The sequence below is a fragment of the Molothrus ater genome, chromosome 11, assembly GCF_012460135.2.
Source record: "Molothrus ater isolate BHLD 08-10-18 breed brown headed cowbird chromosome 11, BPBGC_Mater_1.1, whole genome shotgun sequence".
Classification (NCBI taxonomy): domain Eukaryota; kingdom Metazoa; phylum Chordata; class Aves; order Passeriformes; family Icteridae; genus Molothrus; species Molothrus ater.
Genome location: NC_050488.2, coordinates 6,073,175 through 6,091,508, shown reverse-complemented (window position 1 = coordinate 6,091,508; position 18,334 = coordinate 6,073,175). Strand labels below are relative to the sequence as shown.

Genomic DNA, 18,334 nt, shown 5'->3' with positions numbered 1-18,334 from the left:
GCCGAGCCCGCGCGACACCCCGGCGGGGCAGCGCCGGCGCGCTTTACGGCAGCGCCCGCCGGCGGGAGCACGTGGCGGCGCCATGAAGCGACCGAGTGAGCGCCGGGAGCGGCTCCGGGACGGGCGCCGGGAGGGGACGGGATGGGCGCGGGAGGCGGCCCGGCACCGGGGGGTGGCGGCCGCCCGTGGCCAAGCGAGCGGCGGCGATCGAGGGGGCGGGAATCGGGGAGCGGGGCTCGGGGGAACGGCGGCGGGAGCTCGGTGGCGGGGATGTGCGTGTCGGTACACGGCGCTGACGGGCGCGGTGCGTTGCAGAGCTGCGGAAGGCGAGCAAGAGGCTGAGCTGCCACAAGCGCTACAAGATCCAGAAGAAGGTGAGGCCCGGCCCCGGTGCCGCGTTTGGCCGTCCCGGGGCCTCTGCGCTGCGGTTTTGGGCCTTAGGCTGAGAAGGTTTCTTGTGCCTGCTTCAGATCAGAGAACACCACCGAAAAGTCCGGAAGGAGGCCAAGAAACGCGGACACAAAAAGCCCAAGAAGGATCCCGGAATTCCCAGTGCGGCGCCGTTTAAGGAGGAGCTTCTGCGGGAAGCGGAGCAAAGAAAGCAGAGGGTAAAAACTGAGACCATCCCTTTCTTTATGGAAGCTTTGCGTGCATAAGTGAGCACTCAGAGGAGCAGTCATGGTAGATGGTCCCAGCAGAGTCGTGCTTTGGAAAAACGATGTATTTATTTCCAGCATTGTACAGTGTGCAACGCTGGAAATATGAGCAAATCAAATAATGATTTACTCTTTTATTTTTAACCTTTGTTTTCTCACTGTGCACGGGAACACGCTGAAAGTGACATTTCTAACGCAGTCAGAATTCCCTGTGGTGCTGGGATACAGAAATGCCCCATCGGAGTGCTGGGAGTTAAATCATGGCATTATGGGATTACACAGAAAATAGGGATCTCCTGTCTGCAGTGTGGACTAATGTGACATTTGTCAGCTGTAAGTGTGGCTGCAGAGCTGCTCTTATGGCTGCCTCTGGGTAGGATGCAAAAAAAAAAGCCCAGAGTCACTTGGATAGCCAGGACTTATAACTGAGCCGGCTCAGGAGCTTGGGTGAGGAATGGGGAGAAGGAACATTCTTTCTTACCACCTTCAAAGATGTTTTATCTGGCCTGGGTTTTTGTTTGCAATCAGCTTGAAGAACTGAAACAAAAGCAGAAGCTCAACAGACAGAAAGAGCATGAAAAGAAGAGGAAGCTGGAAGCTAAAAAGAATGCAGCCACAATCAAGGAGAAAGCAGAGGGACAGGTGGGGGTTCTGTCCTGTATGATTTTGATTCCTTGAACCTGTAGAAGTCATCCTGAAACTGCACATTCTTAAGCAGCATGTTACATTTTCATGCTGAATATCACACAAATATTAGACACTAATTCTCATTTAAATAATTTCCTTTTGTTTTTATTTGCTTTAGGAATCCTCTGGCAAATCTAAAGGAAAGACTAAAAAACCGCTGAATAAAAATTCTAAGAAATCATTCTGCAGAGAGCTCATGAAGGTGAAATGCTTTAACTGTTTTTATATCATTAGATGAGAGTCAGCAATAAGACCACTTGTTATTTTCCTTTTTTTGTGTTAGTGTTTAGAACCCAAAGTTTGTCTCTGGGAACTTAGCACACTGAAATAAGGGATTTTACAACATACAATGTTAACAACTATTTTTGTGAGCCACAGCTATACCAGAATTGTCATCTGGTCTGTAATGTCTTGTTTGAGTCTTGTCTTTTTTCTGACCCAGGTGCTTGAGGCCTCAGACGTGGTTCTGGAGGTTTTGGATGCCAGAGATCCAATGGGCTGCAGGTGTCCTCAGCTGGAGCAAGCTGTCACTTCTTCTGGAGGGAACAAAAAGCTGCTGTTAGTTCTGAACAAAATTGGTAAGAAATTCAGGTTTTTTCAGTGTTACTGGCACTGTGGTTCTTTGGTAGGTGAGCTATGAAGATTTTAAAGGAGTCTGATATTCCATTGAAGACATGAGATCCAACTCTGAGCTCACTAAAAAGGCTGCAAATTACCAAGTACCAGCAGCTAAGTAAAGAAAATAAAAATAGCAAGAGCAAAGGGAACTTTGTGGTAAAGTAGCCTTTGCAAGGACTGTGGGGTAATCCTTCACAGAACATCATTCTATACCTTACAAAGTCTTCTGTCAGGACCCCAACATTAAAAATCTAATACAGAGGCCAGAAGTGTAATTGTGATGTGCTCTGCTAAGGCACAGACCCTGTGTGCCTTTGGGGAATGCGCCCAGTCCTTTATATTAGAGTTCTCAGCCAAAGGGCATTTGTCATGTTAAAATTAATTTAAGGAGTGAAAGAACTGCTCTGCTTTCCAGATTTAGTGCCAAAGGACAACGTAGAGAAATGGCTGAATTATTTGAAGAAGGAGTTTCCAACTGTTGCTTTTAAGTCAGCAACAATGATGAAGGACAAGACTATGGTAAGAGCACTGCAGGCTGTCCCATGAAAAGGTCATGTGTTTGCAGTCATACATGTTGAAACATCTTTAAAATTCCTTTTCCCCTGTTTTGATTGCACTTCTGGGACTGATGGATGTGCCTTTACACTTTGACTGAGCTTTGCAGTACAGTGGGGGAATTCTTACCACTGCAATTACAGTAGATGAATAAATCTAAGTGTCCATATTTTATCTTCCTTAATAGCTCCTGACCATGGGGTTTTTTTTGCCTTTGACTCCTGTAGCAGGAACAGGTCACAAAAAGACATGCACGTGTTGATTTCTCAGAAACCTCTCAGTATTTTGGAAGCAAATGCCTCTTGAAGCTTCTTCAAGGGTATGGCAAGGCCCAAGACAGAGCCATTCAGGTTGGGGTGGTAGGTAAGTGCTTGGAGAAACAGGAGTTTCCTTTTCCCATAAAGCTTGGGGATCCTGTATTACTGGACTGGGTAAAACTGCTAACACCTGATTTGCTAATGAGTTTTCCAGTCATTGTTCTTTGATCCAAAGCTCTCAGTGTTGTAGTGCTTCAGCTGCCAGGGATCCATGGTGCACTTCCACATGGATCTGTGGGAGCCCAAAGAAGGCAGGATATGTGCTCCACTGGCCCTGCCTTCCTCATGCCTGACAAAAATTCCATGGAATGTAGCACCACAAATCCTACAAGTGTGAGAAATGAGGATACATTCTTTGTCTTACTTCTGTAGTGAAGACTTCAGATCCAACTCTGATCTCACACTGATGCTTACCTTAGCAAAGATACCTGGAAGAAGCTGTTTTGATGGGTGTTAAAAAGTTGTTTTCTTATTTAACTTAAAAGGATTTATGTGATTTTTCCTCAGGTTTCCCTAACGTGGGAAAGAGCAGCATCATCAACAGTCTCAAAGGAAAGCGTGCTTGTAATGTTGGCCTGACAAGAGGTGTTACCAAGTAAGCTCAGCCTGATCAAAGCTGTTCTTTTCCTTGTTTGTTGTGTTTCAGCTACCATGAGTTTGTGTTTCAGTCCATTAGGGGCAAAGCACACCAGTGTGCAGCTTTAAAAGCACAGTAAAATTTGCAAGATGAAAGGTACTGATATGTGTGATGCAAGCTCTCTCCAGGAGATAAACTTGTGTATAAACTTGATGTTTTGTTTGTTTAAATTTCTATCCTACACAAAGCACATGATGACAAAACGTTGAAACTGACTGTATGAAGTACATTCAATCCAACACTGAGCTTTGTGTCTTGCATCCTCATCCCTCATCACTGATTATCTGCTCACAGTGCATTTTCCTCTGAACAGGTCCATGCAAGCTGTGCACCTTGATAAGCAGACAAAGATGCTGGACAGTCCAAGTATAATTGCAGATCCTTCTAACAGTGCCCTTGCTCTGGCCTTGAGAAGTATCATAGACCCTGAAGGATCAGACTCAGCAGTTGTGCTTGAAGGAGTAAATGCCATAATAAATCACTGCAGTAAGCAGCAGGTGAGCTCCATCTTTTTTCTACATCTCTTACTGCATCAGACTTCTCTGTAGGTTTCTTAGGCCCAGTAATGAAAGTTCATTTTCTGTAGCTAATTCTGATAGTCTTTGAACTGCTTTCCCTAAGCATGCAAAGTGGCAATGCCAAGGGTGATCCTTCATCCTTTCAAACAGAAGGCAGAACAGCATGCCACAATCCTGACAGCCAGAGTAAAGAGCATTGCTTTTAAGACATCATCACCATACAATCAGAGAGTGAAAAATGATGATACTGCTTGTATGCTGCCTAGGTTACAGTGAAGACCTCAGATCCAACTCTGATTTCACTCTAGTTTCAAGCAAATTAACCTAAGCCTAATTGCCTTTCAGTTATTTTAAAAGTTTTCACAGACCAGTGTGCTGTCCTGCTGCAGCACATGTCATGTTTGAGACAGCCACAATACACAGAGTATCCCCACAGAACTAAAGAAAGCTTCAGCCCACACAGAGTAACACCTTACCTCTTCAGAAGGCTGCAAGCATCTGCCCCTCTTGTTCTTCAGCCCAGCCTTTTATCCCCTCCTGTTGATGCCCTGCACCTGGGTGCCCTCTGTTCCCTTTGGTGGTTGCTCAGTGCCCCTGGGCACTCCATGGCTCATTGCTGTCAGTGCTGCTCACAGCTGTGCCCACTGGGGATGAGGTTCAGCCCTAGCCCCACTCCCAATTACCACAAACTGTGCACCTACACTGTCTCTGTACACCCACGAGTCTGCTTGAATGGCAGATGAGTTTGCTGATGAAGTAGGCATTTTGCTTTCTAATGTTTACTCCCACATGTGTGAGAAAAACAGCTTTTCTCTTACTCTGTCCTCATATTATCCAACTTTATTTGCTCTTTTACTCCTAAAACTATGAGAAGGATGGGCATCTCTTTCTAAATGTGCTATTTTCTTTTGCCCTAGGTAATGATGCACTATAATATCCCAGATTTCAGGGACCCTGAGAGTTTTTATCTTTACTGGCTCAGAAGAGGGGCATGCTGAAAAAGGGAGGTGTTCCTGACATAGAAAATATGGCTAACGTAGTGCTTTGTGACTGGACAGGGTATGTATGCTGTGAACTTTGCTCTCTGCTGCTCATCTTTTTCTCACTGTTAATCCAGCACAGCAGAAGCACCGAGTCCAGCAAAGTACTTAAAAAGGAGAGGCTGCTTTTTCCCTTCCTTTCTCACATTTCACTTGGGTAAGGAGCTGGATTGTCCAACAGATTTAGAGGATGCCATCCACAGATAATTTTCTGAAGTAGTGAAGGATACATGAGAAGAATCAGAACCTGTTGCACATTATTGCATAGACAGTTTCTGTAATGGAAATGTGCTTTCCTCTCAAATACCAATTCCACGTTGTCCTCTTCTAGACAGGAAAGGATATGGCAAACTTTCTGTGCAAATTTAGGGAGGTTCCTATATTCTGAGGGTAGGAATAAATGTAACTCACATTCAGTAATTGACTGTGACTATCTCCCTTGCTGAAGTGACTCAGCTGCTTTTACAGGCAGGTGATCTGTGGTGACAAAGTGCCACTGCATTTTCCTCTCAGGAGTGGGCTATCCCCTTAATACTGTTGTCAACTTCAGAGTCAAATTTTAATATCTACTGAACTGCTGTTAAACACTTATTAGTTTGAGAGCTTTGTGCTCTGGGTTTTATTTTTAAATACGGCGATTTAACTGTGTTATCTTTAGTTAGTTTTTTAATGTTGATTTTTATTTTCTCAGAGCCAGAATAAAGTACTACTCACAACCTCCAGGATCTCAGAAACCACCACCCTATCTTACAGAACAAAAAATAGCTGAAATGCAGGAAGGCTTTAATTTAAATAACCTAGAACAAGAAAACAGCAACACTGTTCAAGGTAGGACTGTTCTTGTAATAGACTACCATTAACCATAGGGTTACAGATTGGCCTGGGTTGGAAGGGGCCCTAAATCCATCTTGTTCCAAACCCCCAGCTGTGGGCAGGGCCACCTTTCACTCAGGCCAGATTAGCCAGAGCCCCCTCCACTTTCAGGGATGGCGCAGCCACAGCTTCTCAGGGAACAGCTGTGCCAGGGCCTCACCATCCTCACAATAAAGAATTTTTTCCTGCTATCTAAACTAAACCCACTTAGCTAAATTTACCTATTCCCAAGTCCAGGTTCTCCAGCTCCTAGCAGTTTTCTGTAGATGCCTCAGGGAAAGCTTTTCTCAGAGAATTTCCTTGCCTTGATGGCACAACCCTGTGTGGTCGCCCTGTCTGGTAGGGAGGGGGCAGAACTGCAGTGTCCCCACTCAGGGGCTGGGCATTACATCAGTGCTGAATGACAGAGACTGAACAGACACTTCCTGTGGTTTTTGCAGCTATAAAACACCCCAGTCCAGCAAGCAGCATTGCTTTTCAGTCAGCTGGAATGACAAATGGGACAATAGAGGAAAATAAAATGATAGAGGAAGGATCAAAGTGGGGAAACATGGAAACAAGCAAGGAGGAGAGGAGAAGAAGAGAGGAGGAAGAGGAATTCGCAGAAAGTGATGATGATGAACATGATGTGGAAGAAGATGATGATGATGATGATGATGATGATGATGATGATGATGATGATGATGTCAAAGAGGTAAATGAGGATTTCACTAGGTCTGGGCTTTTTTCCTGAATTAAGGAAACAACATAGTTCAAAATCACTTGGCCTCAGCAGTGAGGCTCAGCTATACAAGGGGCCGTGCACACTTTCCCCAGGCTCTGTTAGGTTCCATTTGCATGGGAGATTTCATTAATGATGTTAAAAGAATGTCTGACCTCTGACTTGCAGGAAACCCAAGTTCACGGTCACCAGAAAAGCAAAGCCTGGAAAACACCAAACGAATCCTACAAATCCCAAGGAGCAGAGGGCAGGTGTGTATTTGTCACCTGGCTTAAGTATGGGCTCTGGAATCTCCAGGACTTGCACTGGTTTCACTAACACATGATTTTCTCTTCTCAGGAAATGAACGTTCCAGATCACTGTCCTTCAGCTTAGATAAACCAGCAGATGAGGATGATGCCTATGATTTTAATACAGACTATGTGTAACAAACCAGGTGGGAAGCACTGTCTGGAGAGCTGCTTCTGGCTTTCAGAACAGTCAGGAACACTGAGGGTTGCAGCAGAAGCTGGAGGAGCGCTGCAGAGCCAGAGCTGCTGCAAAGACTCAGCTGTTGCTGTGTCAGATAATGTACATAATAGTGCATCTCCCTGGATAGTTCCAGATTTTATACAGGTCTAGGAAACTGATTGTTATTCAGCTTTGTCATAAAGTTTATTTCCTATATTAAAGCCTATTTAAAAAATTCCTAGTAGACTCACTTAGTCTGTTCATTTTGCCTTATAAAATACCTATCAAGAGAATAAACCCTTTGTCTTTGAAAGATAAATGATAAATGTTTCATTCTAGCCACATTCAAACAACAAATCTGTTTTCCTAGAGGATTACAAAGATTTTACCCTTAGAGCATGACTTTAGACAGTGACTTTTCAGTACATTTTTGCAAAACATCTTCTGTGCATCTGTTTTCTTCCTATTAACTGAAAAGTATGATTTCTGTGTTCTTTGATAAATAGATGTGTTTTTCCTCAATGTCTGCTAAGCCACAGATTCTCATGGGCAGCTTAAAAAGATGTCAAGTGCATACACAAACAGGCAGTTCCTTTAAGCCTGCTAAAACCCAGCTTGCTCAGCTGAATTGCATTGTCAGCTAATCAAAGTAAAATCTTCAAAGTTGATAAGTGAATTTACTCCTAACTGCTTCAAGGGCAAGAATGGTTCTTGTTCTAATGGTTCATCAAAACCCAGTAAAAGAAGCAATAGGTAACAAACCAGATCAGGGTATCCATGACAGAAACAGAACTACAGGCAGTGACTGCAATGAGAGCAGCAGTTTAAAATCCTTTTAAAGCAGACCTAAAACCATATTCACAGTCAAGAAGGAGTCCTTTACCTCTGCTGCCCTGTGTTTCAGACCAGGCAGACTCAGCTGTGATGAACACAAAGCCTTTTTTCTGAACATGCTCCACTGAGGGCTCTTCACAAGCCTGAGTGCAAACCTCTGTTAAACGGAGTAGTTGGCACAGCGGCTGCTGGGATACATCAGGTAATAATAACTATCACCCAACAATACAACTATAAAAAACACCAACTTACCTTAGCACAGGTGATGGGCAGCTGGCTGCAGAGGTCACAGGCATCTCATTTGATGAGTTCCCAGATGGGGAAAAGCACAGCAGGAAAAACTGTAGCAGTGTAGCTCACTTGAGAGAACTATGAGGGACTCAACAATAACAAAGTTAATCTGTAATTAATACAGTCTGGTCCCCAAAATAAGTAGTTTGTACTATTTTAGAATTCGATTGCTTTCACAAAGACCAGATAATTGACTTTGGCTTTAATCACTTGCTACTTTTCATAAAGGAAACACTTCCTGTATCAAGACTGGAATTAGATTGCCATTTACCTGAGGCTGGAGTCAGCATGTTACAATTAGCTTTATTTTTAAACAAAGTTTCATCCACCGCTTTCCAAAAAAATTGGTTTAGTGTTCACTGGCAGTTAAAACCATTTTGCATAGTGAAATAATACTCAAAGGATTAATCTTTCAAAAAGGATTCAATTTTGCAGAATTCTGTAAGAAAGACTTAAAGAGAAATGGTTGGGTGGAGATTTCATGCAAGGAAGGGTTGTTGAGGGAATTATTTCACAGGATAACAAAACAAAACAACAAAACAAAACCCAGGCAGCTCTTAATTACAGTACATTGCTGTGCAAGATTGCTGGTGCAAGCACCAGCTGAATTTCTATCTTGTTCTTAGAAACTTTGTTTCTGTAATTGACAAAAATGATTCCCCACTAGAAGACCTGTAGTAAGGAGCAGGAGAACACAACTGAAATGACAAAAAAGTGCTCGTTTGTGGAGATCTTCCCTTGTTTTCTGTAGTGCTGCTGGAGTAGCATCCTGTGTCACACAGGTGACAGGAGCCTCCTTTGGACCTGTGCATTTCAGAACTGCAGCTGAACAAGTGCATCACCTTGTGCTCCAGAAGGCAGGGTTGGCTCTGTAATACAAGTTGGCTTAAAGAAAAATATTCTGCTTGGCTCCAGAAGTTCCTGAGAAAATGTCATCATTTATTCAAATGGACTCTACTTTGCTTCATAGGCCTCCGAGTGTCTGCGGATCAGGTTGAACTTGCCTGCAGGGTCAGGGACATACCACTTCTCCCAGACTTCAGCATAGGAAGCTGTTCTTCCCCAGGGTTTGAAATGTCCATTCCAATGGAGCAGCTTGGCAGCTTCCACAAACTGAGGAGAGTACCTTTTCCCAGCACTAGACCCTTCAATTGAAAGAGAAGCATTAGTGTTTGAAAAAAAGGCAACCAAAACAGCAACGTGCAAAACGTTAACTTCAAAACAAAGGATTTAACAAAGGAAATCTTATTTATGGGGAAAGGAGGTAATAAGGGAAGCAGAAGTAAGAGCAAAGTGAAAAACAATCAGGTGCAACTAAATGTCACTTTGATCTGCGTCTATTTTCCTACATTGCCTTAACTTCCAAGTTCTTTAAAATCCAATTAACACCCAGATGAATTCAGCAGCCTATGTATTGTTCATCAGAAACATAACCTGAAAAAGCTCTCCCAGCACTGGGGTTTCACCAGTAGAACAGACATGAATATCTGCCCTTCTCTAAAGTTTTGGAAGAAACACCTTGGATCACATCAGATACAATATACTTGTGGAAAATTAAAAGGATTTTGAGTAAGTCAGTTCAAGAAGTAACCCCCAGCAGTTTGAGAAAGACTCAGGCCCACAAGCCCCAAGACGGAATTGCAAAGCTTTTTTTCCTAAAGAACAAAGGACAGAATGGGGGAATAAAAGCCCACTTTGCTACATCATGAACAAGATGTCCAGCTACAGCCCTGGAAAAACACCCTGGGGGAGCAGCATCACAAACGCTTCCTACGTACCAAGATGTCGGACATTCCACATGGGATCAATACTGGAATGCTGCTTGTAAAACACAATTAGCAGGGGAGGTGTTGTGATGCTGCCAGCCAGAGTCTTACTGTAGAGCTCCTCTCTGGAAGTTGAAAAGATGCTGATCAGTTGATTTTTCACTTGCAGCAGAGATACACACACAGAGCCTTCCATTCAAGAGGGAAATGCCACCAGCAGAACCCTGAGCTGCTGGCACCCCTAGCCTGGGGTACTTACACCACATTAAGTGCCATCCACTTCTCCAGTTGTTTAGTGATGTTCTGTAATTTCCATTCGGTCAGATTGGCAACGAAAACTCCAGGATTGAAAGAGCAGGTGTTGGCTTTCATGGCAAGCTTTCGGATGGTTTCTTTTTTGTAATCTAAAAACCCAATGTAATTATACTGGGGGAAAAAAAAGAGAGTAGAAATTAGCTTAAAATATATGGGAAATTCCTAAAGAAAAATTCTGCACAACTCAGAGCAGACAGGTGTAAGTTGAAGTTGTTATATTAAATATCCCTTCCTTTAAAATGAGAGAAAGAAAGCTTAAGAAGTGTAACATTTTAAAAATATGATTATATAGACTACATATTTTAAGGAATGCTGCATGGTCTTAATAATACCATATTATTAATATGGTACCAGTCTCAGATAAAGTACTTTTTATACATGCAGAAATTAAAAATTGTCCCTTCAGTGTTCTCAGACCTCCCACTGTTCCATAACGAGAATTGCTCTCATTGTAAAGCACAGCAAAAATTCCAGGTAATTTATTGTGCCTGAACAGAAACTGCAGGTCCCATTTGTAAAACTGGTTTGGGCAGGGAAAGTCACATTTAGATTTAGGTTCAGGTTTCAGCATTTGGAGCATTCCCAAAAGTCTGAGATCTACAGTATTGTTACCACTGAACAAGACTAAAACTAACCTGATTGCCTGCTCCACGGACAGCAACTTTACTACTGGTTGAGTCACAGTCATCTGAAAATGCAGCTGCATGTCCAGGTTTCAATGGGGTGTTGTAAAGTTCAACAATATCATCTGGAAAATGGAAGCAAGCACAGGAAAATCAAAAGCAATCCTGACTAAGTGCCACGTTAGGCTTTGTTCAGTCCATTGTTACAGCATATAAAACTACTCAGTTTAACTCAATGCACTCATATTTACAAAGTTTATACAGAAATGTTTGGGTTCTGTGGGAGATAAGATACTGACCTCAGCATAAGGCCAGTGGCAGCTAACAAAGGTCCCATACCTTGCACTATTACATCATCATCCACATAGATGACCTTCTCTGCATGAGGTACAAAGCTGGGCAAGTAGAATCTTGCAAATGTTAACTGTGAGAACAGCAAAGCAAGAGAAGTGGAGAATTGAATGAAAAAAATTTCCAAATAAATGTGAAATCGACTGATTTTTTTTGGCACTTATCTATGGCATTAATGTCCAAGACAACTTCTACAGAGGAAGTAAAATAGGCAGCAATATCCTACAATTTAAAATAATAAGTTCCATCAATTCCTGGTTTACCATGAATATATGCATTGATAAACTAACTTTAAAAATGGTCTATTATAAGAATTTCTTATTTCTCCACATAGATCTGCATCTCTGAGGTGTTGGCATGCTTGACATGCCAGCTGCAGTGTTTCACTTTGGCTAGCAGCAAAAAATGATCCTAGGCATGCATATGTAGATATTCAAATCCATCTCTCACTATCTAGATATTTAATTCTACTGAAATTCAGGAATTTTATTATGAAAGATTGCTTCTATGCAGAAAGATTTGATTTTAATCTCCAGCTGGGTTCAAAAGCCAACATCAAAATATATTGTTATTAACTACTAATTGCAAAAAGTAATCAGCATCATCCTCACTGGTTTGAACGTGTCTGCCTTTTGAGGATCCACTTGTACTTTGCCTTCTAAGACACGAGGGTCAAAATCCAGAATTCGGTACCGCATGTTTTTCAGAGGAGGGCTCCTCAGCCACATCCTGCAAGCAGGAGAGAGGCACAGATCTTGTTAATGAGACAAAAACAAGGGAAAAGCAGGAGACCCAGCTAACAGTGACACAGATCTGGAGGTGGCCACTCACTTCCCTGCCCAACAAACACATCTGGGATGTAGTTGATGCTGACATCAGTGCTGTCCTGTGTGGCCACAGGGGCAAGTGCAGGGTCAGCACCTGCACACCTGGGACATGTGAAAGGTACGGGGTCACTTCTTACTTTATCAGAAATACACACTCCTGTTAGCACAGGCCCTTCCCAAAACCATCAGTGTGGACAGAAGGGGATTAGAATAACAGAATCAAAGAGCAATCTATAAAAATATAGAAATGTGATTGCCAGCATTTGAATTGCTTAGATGAAATGTAGAAGTACCTTTTACAACCCTTCCACCAACAAACTCCTCACTGTTGGATATAAGCCCATTGGAAAAGATGTTTCTTTTCCATCCCTGAAACCTGCCCAGGAGGAAGGGTGGGACTCCCACAGCAGCCCTGTCAAAACCTGCTGGGACTGGGAGTCAGGGGAGTGCAGCTCCAGAGAAAGGCAGCTTGCTCTCCTCTCAGAAATACAGAGTTCACCATGCTGTGGGAATCCAGTGAAAAGATCATTACCTCAAGTGATCCACAGTATCATTCAAAGTAACAATATGGAAAACCACGTTGGCTCTGGTGTTCTGGTAAATGCTGTTCATGGCTGCAATTGCACCTCCCAGCCTCTCATCCGAGGCTGCAATGACCACAGGAATCTCCTTGTCATTCCACTCATCTGCCAGCCTCTGGGGAGCTGCAGGAATGAAATCTATAGGCTGAAGTCCTAAGGGACTTGGATCTGTGGGAGTGAAAACAACATACTTGTTTTTATTATTATATATTATTATTATTACCACACTAAAATTCCCAACGCTTCAATTATTTCTGCTAAACACTTGGATGTCCGAGCTGAGGTGTGGATTACAGTGAGCCAGGATCAAACAGAGCATCAGCTTTTGAGAATCTGAGATGCTAATGAATAGAATAACACCACATTTACAGAAAACTGCACACATTTAACCACACATATTCACACACAGCACAAGATATTAAAAGGCTGAGCTGCAGTAGTCTGCACTTGCCTTTGATCCCCTCTGCCACACCTATAACCTCATTAACTTTCCCCTCCCATTCACCTAAACCACGTGGTAGGTTCTGTCTGGCCAGAGCAGGTGTTTTCCCACCAAATCTTAAATATACATATATATATATTTAAATTAAAACAAAACCCAACATACCTGACAATTCCCGTCTCAAGAAGTCACTGAGGCTTAGGAAGTTATGATGAATAACTAGCAAAAATATGACAACAGCCACTATAAGGATGGAAATGTTCACTGAAAATTAAGAAGAAAAATCTTTATCAATATAACCAGAGAACAACTGAGAAACTCAGATACAAAAGATAAAAAAAAAAATCAGACAAGCACATATATACACACCTTTCCTTAACGTCATTTTCCTATTCTTATTTTATTAGCATAAGGTTCCTGCAAATCTGCAAGAAAAAAATACAGCAGTCACTGTCAGTGCACTCTTCCATGAGGCACAGCACACTATCACCAGGAGCGTCACAACAGCTTCAGTGTCCAAGGCAGTGAGTGTTTCCCTCTGTCAGTTTTGTGACATACATAAAACTCTTAAGTCACATTTTAAAAAGTGAGCATGGTTGGCAGGAACCTTCAAGATCACCTTGTTCCAACCCCTGCCACAGGCACAGACATCATCCCAGCTTCTCTGGGCAGCCTGTGCCAGGGCCACACCACCCTCACAGGGAAGAATTTCTCCTCAATACCTCATTTAAACCTGCCCTCTGTCAGCTGGAAGCCATTCCTCCTTGTCCTGTCATCCATGCCCTTGTCCAAAGTCCCTGGCCAGCCCCTTTAGGCACTGGAAGGGACTCTAACAGGTCCATGTCCTTCTTGTGTTAGGGACCCCCTCAGTACAATCATCTATCTAAAGGTCTCAGAGATGAAAAGGAGACATGTAGATCTTGCCACGCCACTGACAGAAAAAGGCCAAACTCCTTCTGCCAGTCAAAACTGACCTGAAAGATCTGGAAAATTAGGTATGTTTTCTTTACTGTTGCACCTATTTATTTAACTATCTGAACTGGGAGAAAAAAGTGGGAAAGAAGGCAGTACCATCATGTCATAGAAGGGGGTAGAAACACAACACCAATGCAATTTTGGTAAGAAACTCAAATATGCTTGCTCATTACTTAAGGGTTGAGGTGAAGTCAGAACAAGAGCTGTGTATCCTGGTGTGTGAAGGAGCTGCCAAATGACACACGGAAAGCTCCTTAACAACACGCAAAACTGCAGAAACGGCGAGAGACTTGAGAAATGCCTAAATTAAAACACCTCAGACTGTGCTGTGACTGTTACATGTATCAGAACCATCTTCTTCCCGCTGCTGCAGACACACCAGCGGAGCCCAACAAATCCCTGCCCTAAGCACCACCGCACTGCTGGCACGGGGCGGGACACGGAGCTTTGCCTGGGAGCAAAACGCCACGTCCCGCTGGGCGATTCCCAGCGCCGGGGCTGAGGCGGGCACGGGCACGGACACGGACACGGCCGGCGCCTCAGCGACACGCGGCAGCCGGGCTGGGGACAGCGACAGAACGTCCCTGCACAGGGATGGTCACGGACCACAATAAAACCCACACCGCGCCGCTCCGCCGGCTGCCTGCAGCGCACACAGCGCTCCCCGGGCTGCTCTGCGGGCACAGCCCCGCTCCGGGGCCGGCGGGCCCGTGCCCGGCTCTCCCGCACCGCCCCGGCCCCTCACGGACCGTCCGCCCGCACCGCCACCGCGGCAGCGCGCGGCCCGCGGGTGCCCGCCCAGGCGCCTGACCGCCGCCAGGCGCCCAACCCGCGCCGCGCCCACCCCGCCGCGATACCGGGGCCGCGGCGGCACCCGGCGGCTCCGTGAGACGAGCCCGAGGCTGGGGCGGGGGGGCGGCCCGCGAGCCGCCGAGTCAGTGCGGGTTTCCGACAGGCGGCTCCACGGCGCCTCGCACCTGCCGCAGAGGGCGCCTCCGCCGGGGTCCTGCGGGGCGAAGCCGCCGTTGCCGAGGAGATGCGTCCTGGCGGGCTGGGGGGAGCGGGAGCGGAGCAGCCCCGGAGCGGCGGCGGCGGCGCGGAGGCGATGGCCGGGGCTGGGGGCGGCACCCCCGGCCGACGGGGCTCTGGGCGGGGCGGACGGGGCGTGTTTCCGGCCAGCTCAGCAGCCGCCTTCCGCTCCGCCGCGACGAGCGCCGGTAGCAGCGGAGAGGCCGCGCCGCGCCCCGCGAGCAGCAGGGCCCTACTCGGGAGCGCGGAGACGGCTGCCAAGAGGAACGGGAAGACGCCGGAGAAGCGCCGCCGCCATGCTGAGCGTGTTCCGCTCCATCCCCACGCAGATGGTAGGGCCCGCTCGGGCCTCGGCACCGGGGCACTGCGGCCACACGGCCGGGGGCGGGTCTCAGTGTCCCCTGCGCGACACCCGTGTACGAGGCACGGCTAGGGGGATGCAGGACGAATCCCTGTAATTCGCGTTTTGACCTGCGAGTTGGGACCGTCACACTGTAAAAAGAAGCTGTCCGTGTAAGGGAAGCCCCTCTGTGCTTTCCTGCCTCTGCTGTAGGACAGAAGGCAGCGTGTGCTCCCAGAGTTTTCTAACGTCAGGCAAACATAGATTAGCTGGGCTTGGAAGGAACCACTGGAGATCATCCAGTCCAACCCTCCAAGGCAGGGTCAGCTGGAGCAGGAATGAATCCAAGTGGATTTAGAATGTCTCCAAGACCTCTCTAGGCAGCCTGTCCCAGTGCTCTGCCATCCTCAACATAAAATTCTTCCTTCTGTTGAGGTAGAACTTGCTGTGTTTTAGTTTATGGCCATTGCTCCTCATCCTGGTGCTGGGCACCACTGAAGAGAATGTGCACCATCCTGTTGGCACCCACCCTGGAGACATTGATCTGTCAGCCTTCTCCAGAACACAGGTGCCACACACACCGTGCCCTCTTCTGTGGTGATACAGCTTTACTTAGTGATGTTAAGGTGACTACAATGATATTTTGAACTTGCATTACTTACCCTGATCAGACAGTGCTTGCTTCTGATTCTAGGTGATGTGGTGGTCAAGCCCGCAGAGGAGGTGTTTTCAGCCACTGTAAGAAAAATTATTCCAATCTGGTTTGAAAGTTGAACAAAAATGCTGAGAACCCATGGTCAGGTAGACTGTAGGATCTAACCTGAAAGAGTTAAGTGGGCAGGTTTGTGTTTTGAATAACTGACTAAAAAGTGTCTCTTTCCACAGGACTACAAGGGCCAAAAATTAGCAGAACAGATTTTTCAAGGAATCATTCTTGTCTCTGCAGTAAGTATAGTAGAGCTGTGGGTGAGAACTTAAAGGACTATTTTTATTTTCTGATTTTATAAATATTTTTATTGTTTGGAGTCACTAAAAACTTTAAACAAAGTCAGAGAGACGACTGTCATGGATTAAAACTTTTCTACTTCCCATCTTTTACTTTCATTGCTGGCCTGCACTTTTAAAAAGGTTTGAAAGATGTACATGCTTTTGAAAAACCTGTATTTTCCTACCTAAATCCACCCCCTGCATCTTAGTCATGTCATGGGAAATGTTCTCTTTCATTTAAAGTTTGATTTTTTTAAAATATTTGTTTTTCCAGGTAATTGGTTTCATCTATGGATACATCACTGAACAGTTTGGATGGACTGTCTACATAGTTATGGCTGGATTTGCTTTATCATGTTTGGTAAGGATGTTTTTTCCCCAAACAAAAAAAATACATGCACTGAAAAATTGCTAAACGGAGGGGCTGTAAGCACAGACTAATGTTTGCTATGCAATTCAGATTTATTAATACATATTTGTGCTTTCTTTGATCTGCATAAAACACTTTGCAGCCCATTAAGTGCTTTTGTTGAAACGCTAGCAGAATTTTTGCAATTTAACACCACTTTTGAGTTCATTTTTCATTTCAATTAAAAGTTAGAGTAAGTCCAGCTTGACAGCATTAGTAACAGAAAGGACAGGAAGGTTTTCTGTGCAGTAGCAGCTTGTCATGACAATTCTGCAGCTGTCCCCTGCTGCCTGAGGAGACTGGGCAGAATGGAATTTCAGGAGTAATTACTTATCTATACATGAGAGGTGTCCCATTCCTATGGGGCACTCCCAATAGTAAAATAGTAAATAACAGTAAAACCAATCCAGTTTTACTTGTGGTTCTGACACCTCTCAAGAATTCAGATACGGCACAATTTGACCAATCACTACTGAAGACACACACACACACTCCACTGTTTTGAAAAGTCCCTGTAATTCTGTAACATCATCATCATCCATCTGCTCCTTACTTACTTAAACATCCCAGAGTTACTTACCTGTGATGCCACATAAGGGGAGGGTCTCAGTGCACGTGGGAGGTGCTGGGAATGCTGGTGTCACCTCAGGAGTCCTTTTTTCCTCAGGGTGGGTGCTGTCCTCCTCCTTGCAACACCCTGGGGTGCTTTAGTCACAAACTTAAGCATGACTTTGCAATATAACGTATATGAAATTGCAAGAGTTTTTTAAGGACTAATAGATAATGAGTTAGGGGTGAAGATTTTCCTAAGGAGCTGTGCAGAACTCAGTGTCCCTGTTGTGACTGCCTCCTCTGCCCTCAGCTGACGCTCCCTCCATGGCCCATGTACCGCCGCAATCCCCTCAAGTGGCTGCCGGTCCAGGAGTCGGGCACGGAAGAGAAGAAGGCAGCAGACAGGAAGCCAAAGAGACATTCTAAAAGCTAAAAATGATGGTTTCCAGGCTGTTACTTTGTTAAGTTTTGTTCAATTAATTTCCATTGAGAAATACTTCTTAGCTTAGCGTTTGGGTTTTTTCTTAGTACTTTGTATCCATCCATGAGTACAACCAAGCTCTGCAGGGAGCATGAAGGCTGGAAATTGGGTCTGGAGGTTCAGGGGAGTCACTGGGAACACAGGGATGGGGGGGATTAACTTCAGAAGGCTACTGGAGGTCATATCTTGAGTATTTCACTAAAAAGGAACACAGTGAATAAAATGAATACTAGTTAAGCTGTTGCCATAGCCTAAAAGATTAATAAACAGCTGAACTACTACTGAAATGTTTCTAACTGTGTGTAAAGCAAGTTGTCAGTAGTGCCAGGTTGTAACAAATACTGTGAAATGGTACATACCCCACAGTTCTGACAATAACTGTTCTAGGATAGGAGGATACAGAGAGCCAGTTTTTGTTTAAAATAAATTTCCCTGGGAAGAACAAGTAAGAATTGCTCT

The 18,334-nt window shown here is 44.9% G+C and overlaps 3 protein-coding genes and 4 non-coding genes across 7 annotated transcripts; 6 read left to right on the top strand and 1 right to left on the bottom strand.

Annotated features, from left to right (window-relative positions):
* The first annotated feature begins 3 nt into the window (after window positions 1-3).
* On the top strand, window positions 4-7,310 carry GNL3 (G protein nucleolar 3). The gene is given in 16 exon segments (XM_054515986.1): window positions 4-95; window positions 316-374; window positions 471-608; window positions 1,185-1,298; window positions 1,462-1,545; window positions 1,786-1,921; window positions 2,377-2,480; window positions 2,744-2,879; window positions 3,341-3,428; window positions 3,784-3,967; window positions 4,906-4,942; window positions 4,945-5,047; window positions 5,720-5,856; window positions 6,342-6,595; window positions 6,791-6,873; window positions 6,962-7,310. Coding segments are annotated over 16 exon segments (1,677 nt in total). The 5' UTR covers window positions 4-82; the 3' UTR covers window positions 6,969-7,310.
* Window positions 1,975-2,047, top strand: LOC118691908 (small nucleolar RNA SNORD19). Its single transcript, XR_004981095.1, has one exon. It is a non-coding gene; the product is annotated as a small nucleolar RNA SNORD19 (small nucleolar RNA).
* LOC118691909 (small nucleolar RNA SNORD19) lies at window positions 3,169-3,242 on the top strand. Its single transcript, XR_004981096.1, has one exon. It is a non-coding gene; the product is annotated as a small nucleolar RNA SNORD19 (small nucleolar RNA).
* On the top strand, window positions 3,650-3,725 carry LOC118691911 (small nucleolar RNA SNORD69). Its single transcript, XR_004981098.1, has one exon. It is a non-coding gene; the product is annotated as a small nucleolar RNA SNORD69 (small nucleolar RNA).
* On the top strand, window positions 4,222-4,298 carry LOC118691910 (small nucleolar RNA SNORD19). Its single transcript, XR_004981097.1, has one exon. It is a non-coding gene; the product is annotated as a small nucleolar RNA SNORD19 (small nucleolar RNA).
* A 1,170-nt stretch (window positions 7,311-8,480) lies between the features above and the next one.
* On the bottom strand, window positions 8,481-15,201 carry GLT8D1 (glycosyltransferase 8 domain containing 1). Its single transcript, XM_036391100.2, has 10 exons — window positions 15,055-15,201; window positions 13,472-13,527; window positions 13,268-13,366; window positions 12,612-12,828; window positions 11,864-11,981; window positions 11,241-11,325; window positions 10,914-11,026; window positions 10,223-10,389; window positions 9,976-10,088; window positions 8,481-9,342 (listed from the first exon to the last, which is right to left on the bottom strand). Exons 2-10 carry the CDS (start codon window positions 13,485-13,487, stop codon window positions 9,152-9,154), a joined length of 1,119 nt encoding a protein of 372 aa, XP_036246993.1. The 5' UTR covers window positions 13,488-13,527; window positions 15,055-15,201; the 3' UTR covers window positions 8,481-9,151.
* A 48-nt stretch (window positions 15,202-15,249) lies between these two features.
* Window positions 15,250-18,162, top strand: SPCS1 (signal peptidase complex subunit 1). The gene is made up of 4 exons (XM_054515987.1): window positions 15,250-15,438; window positions 16,332-16,391; window positions 16,708-16,794; window positions 17,705-18,162. The coding sequence occupies exons 1-4, from the start codon at window positions 15,403-15,405 to the stop codon at window positions 17,825-17,827; spliced, it is 306 nt and encodes a 101-aa protein (XP_054371962.1). The 5' UTR covers window positions 15,250-15,402; the 3' UTR covers window positions 17,828-18,162.
* Window positions 18,163-18,334: the final 172 nt, after the last annotated feature.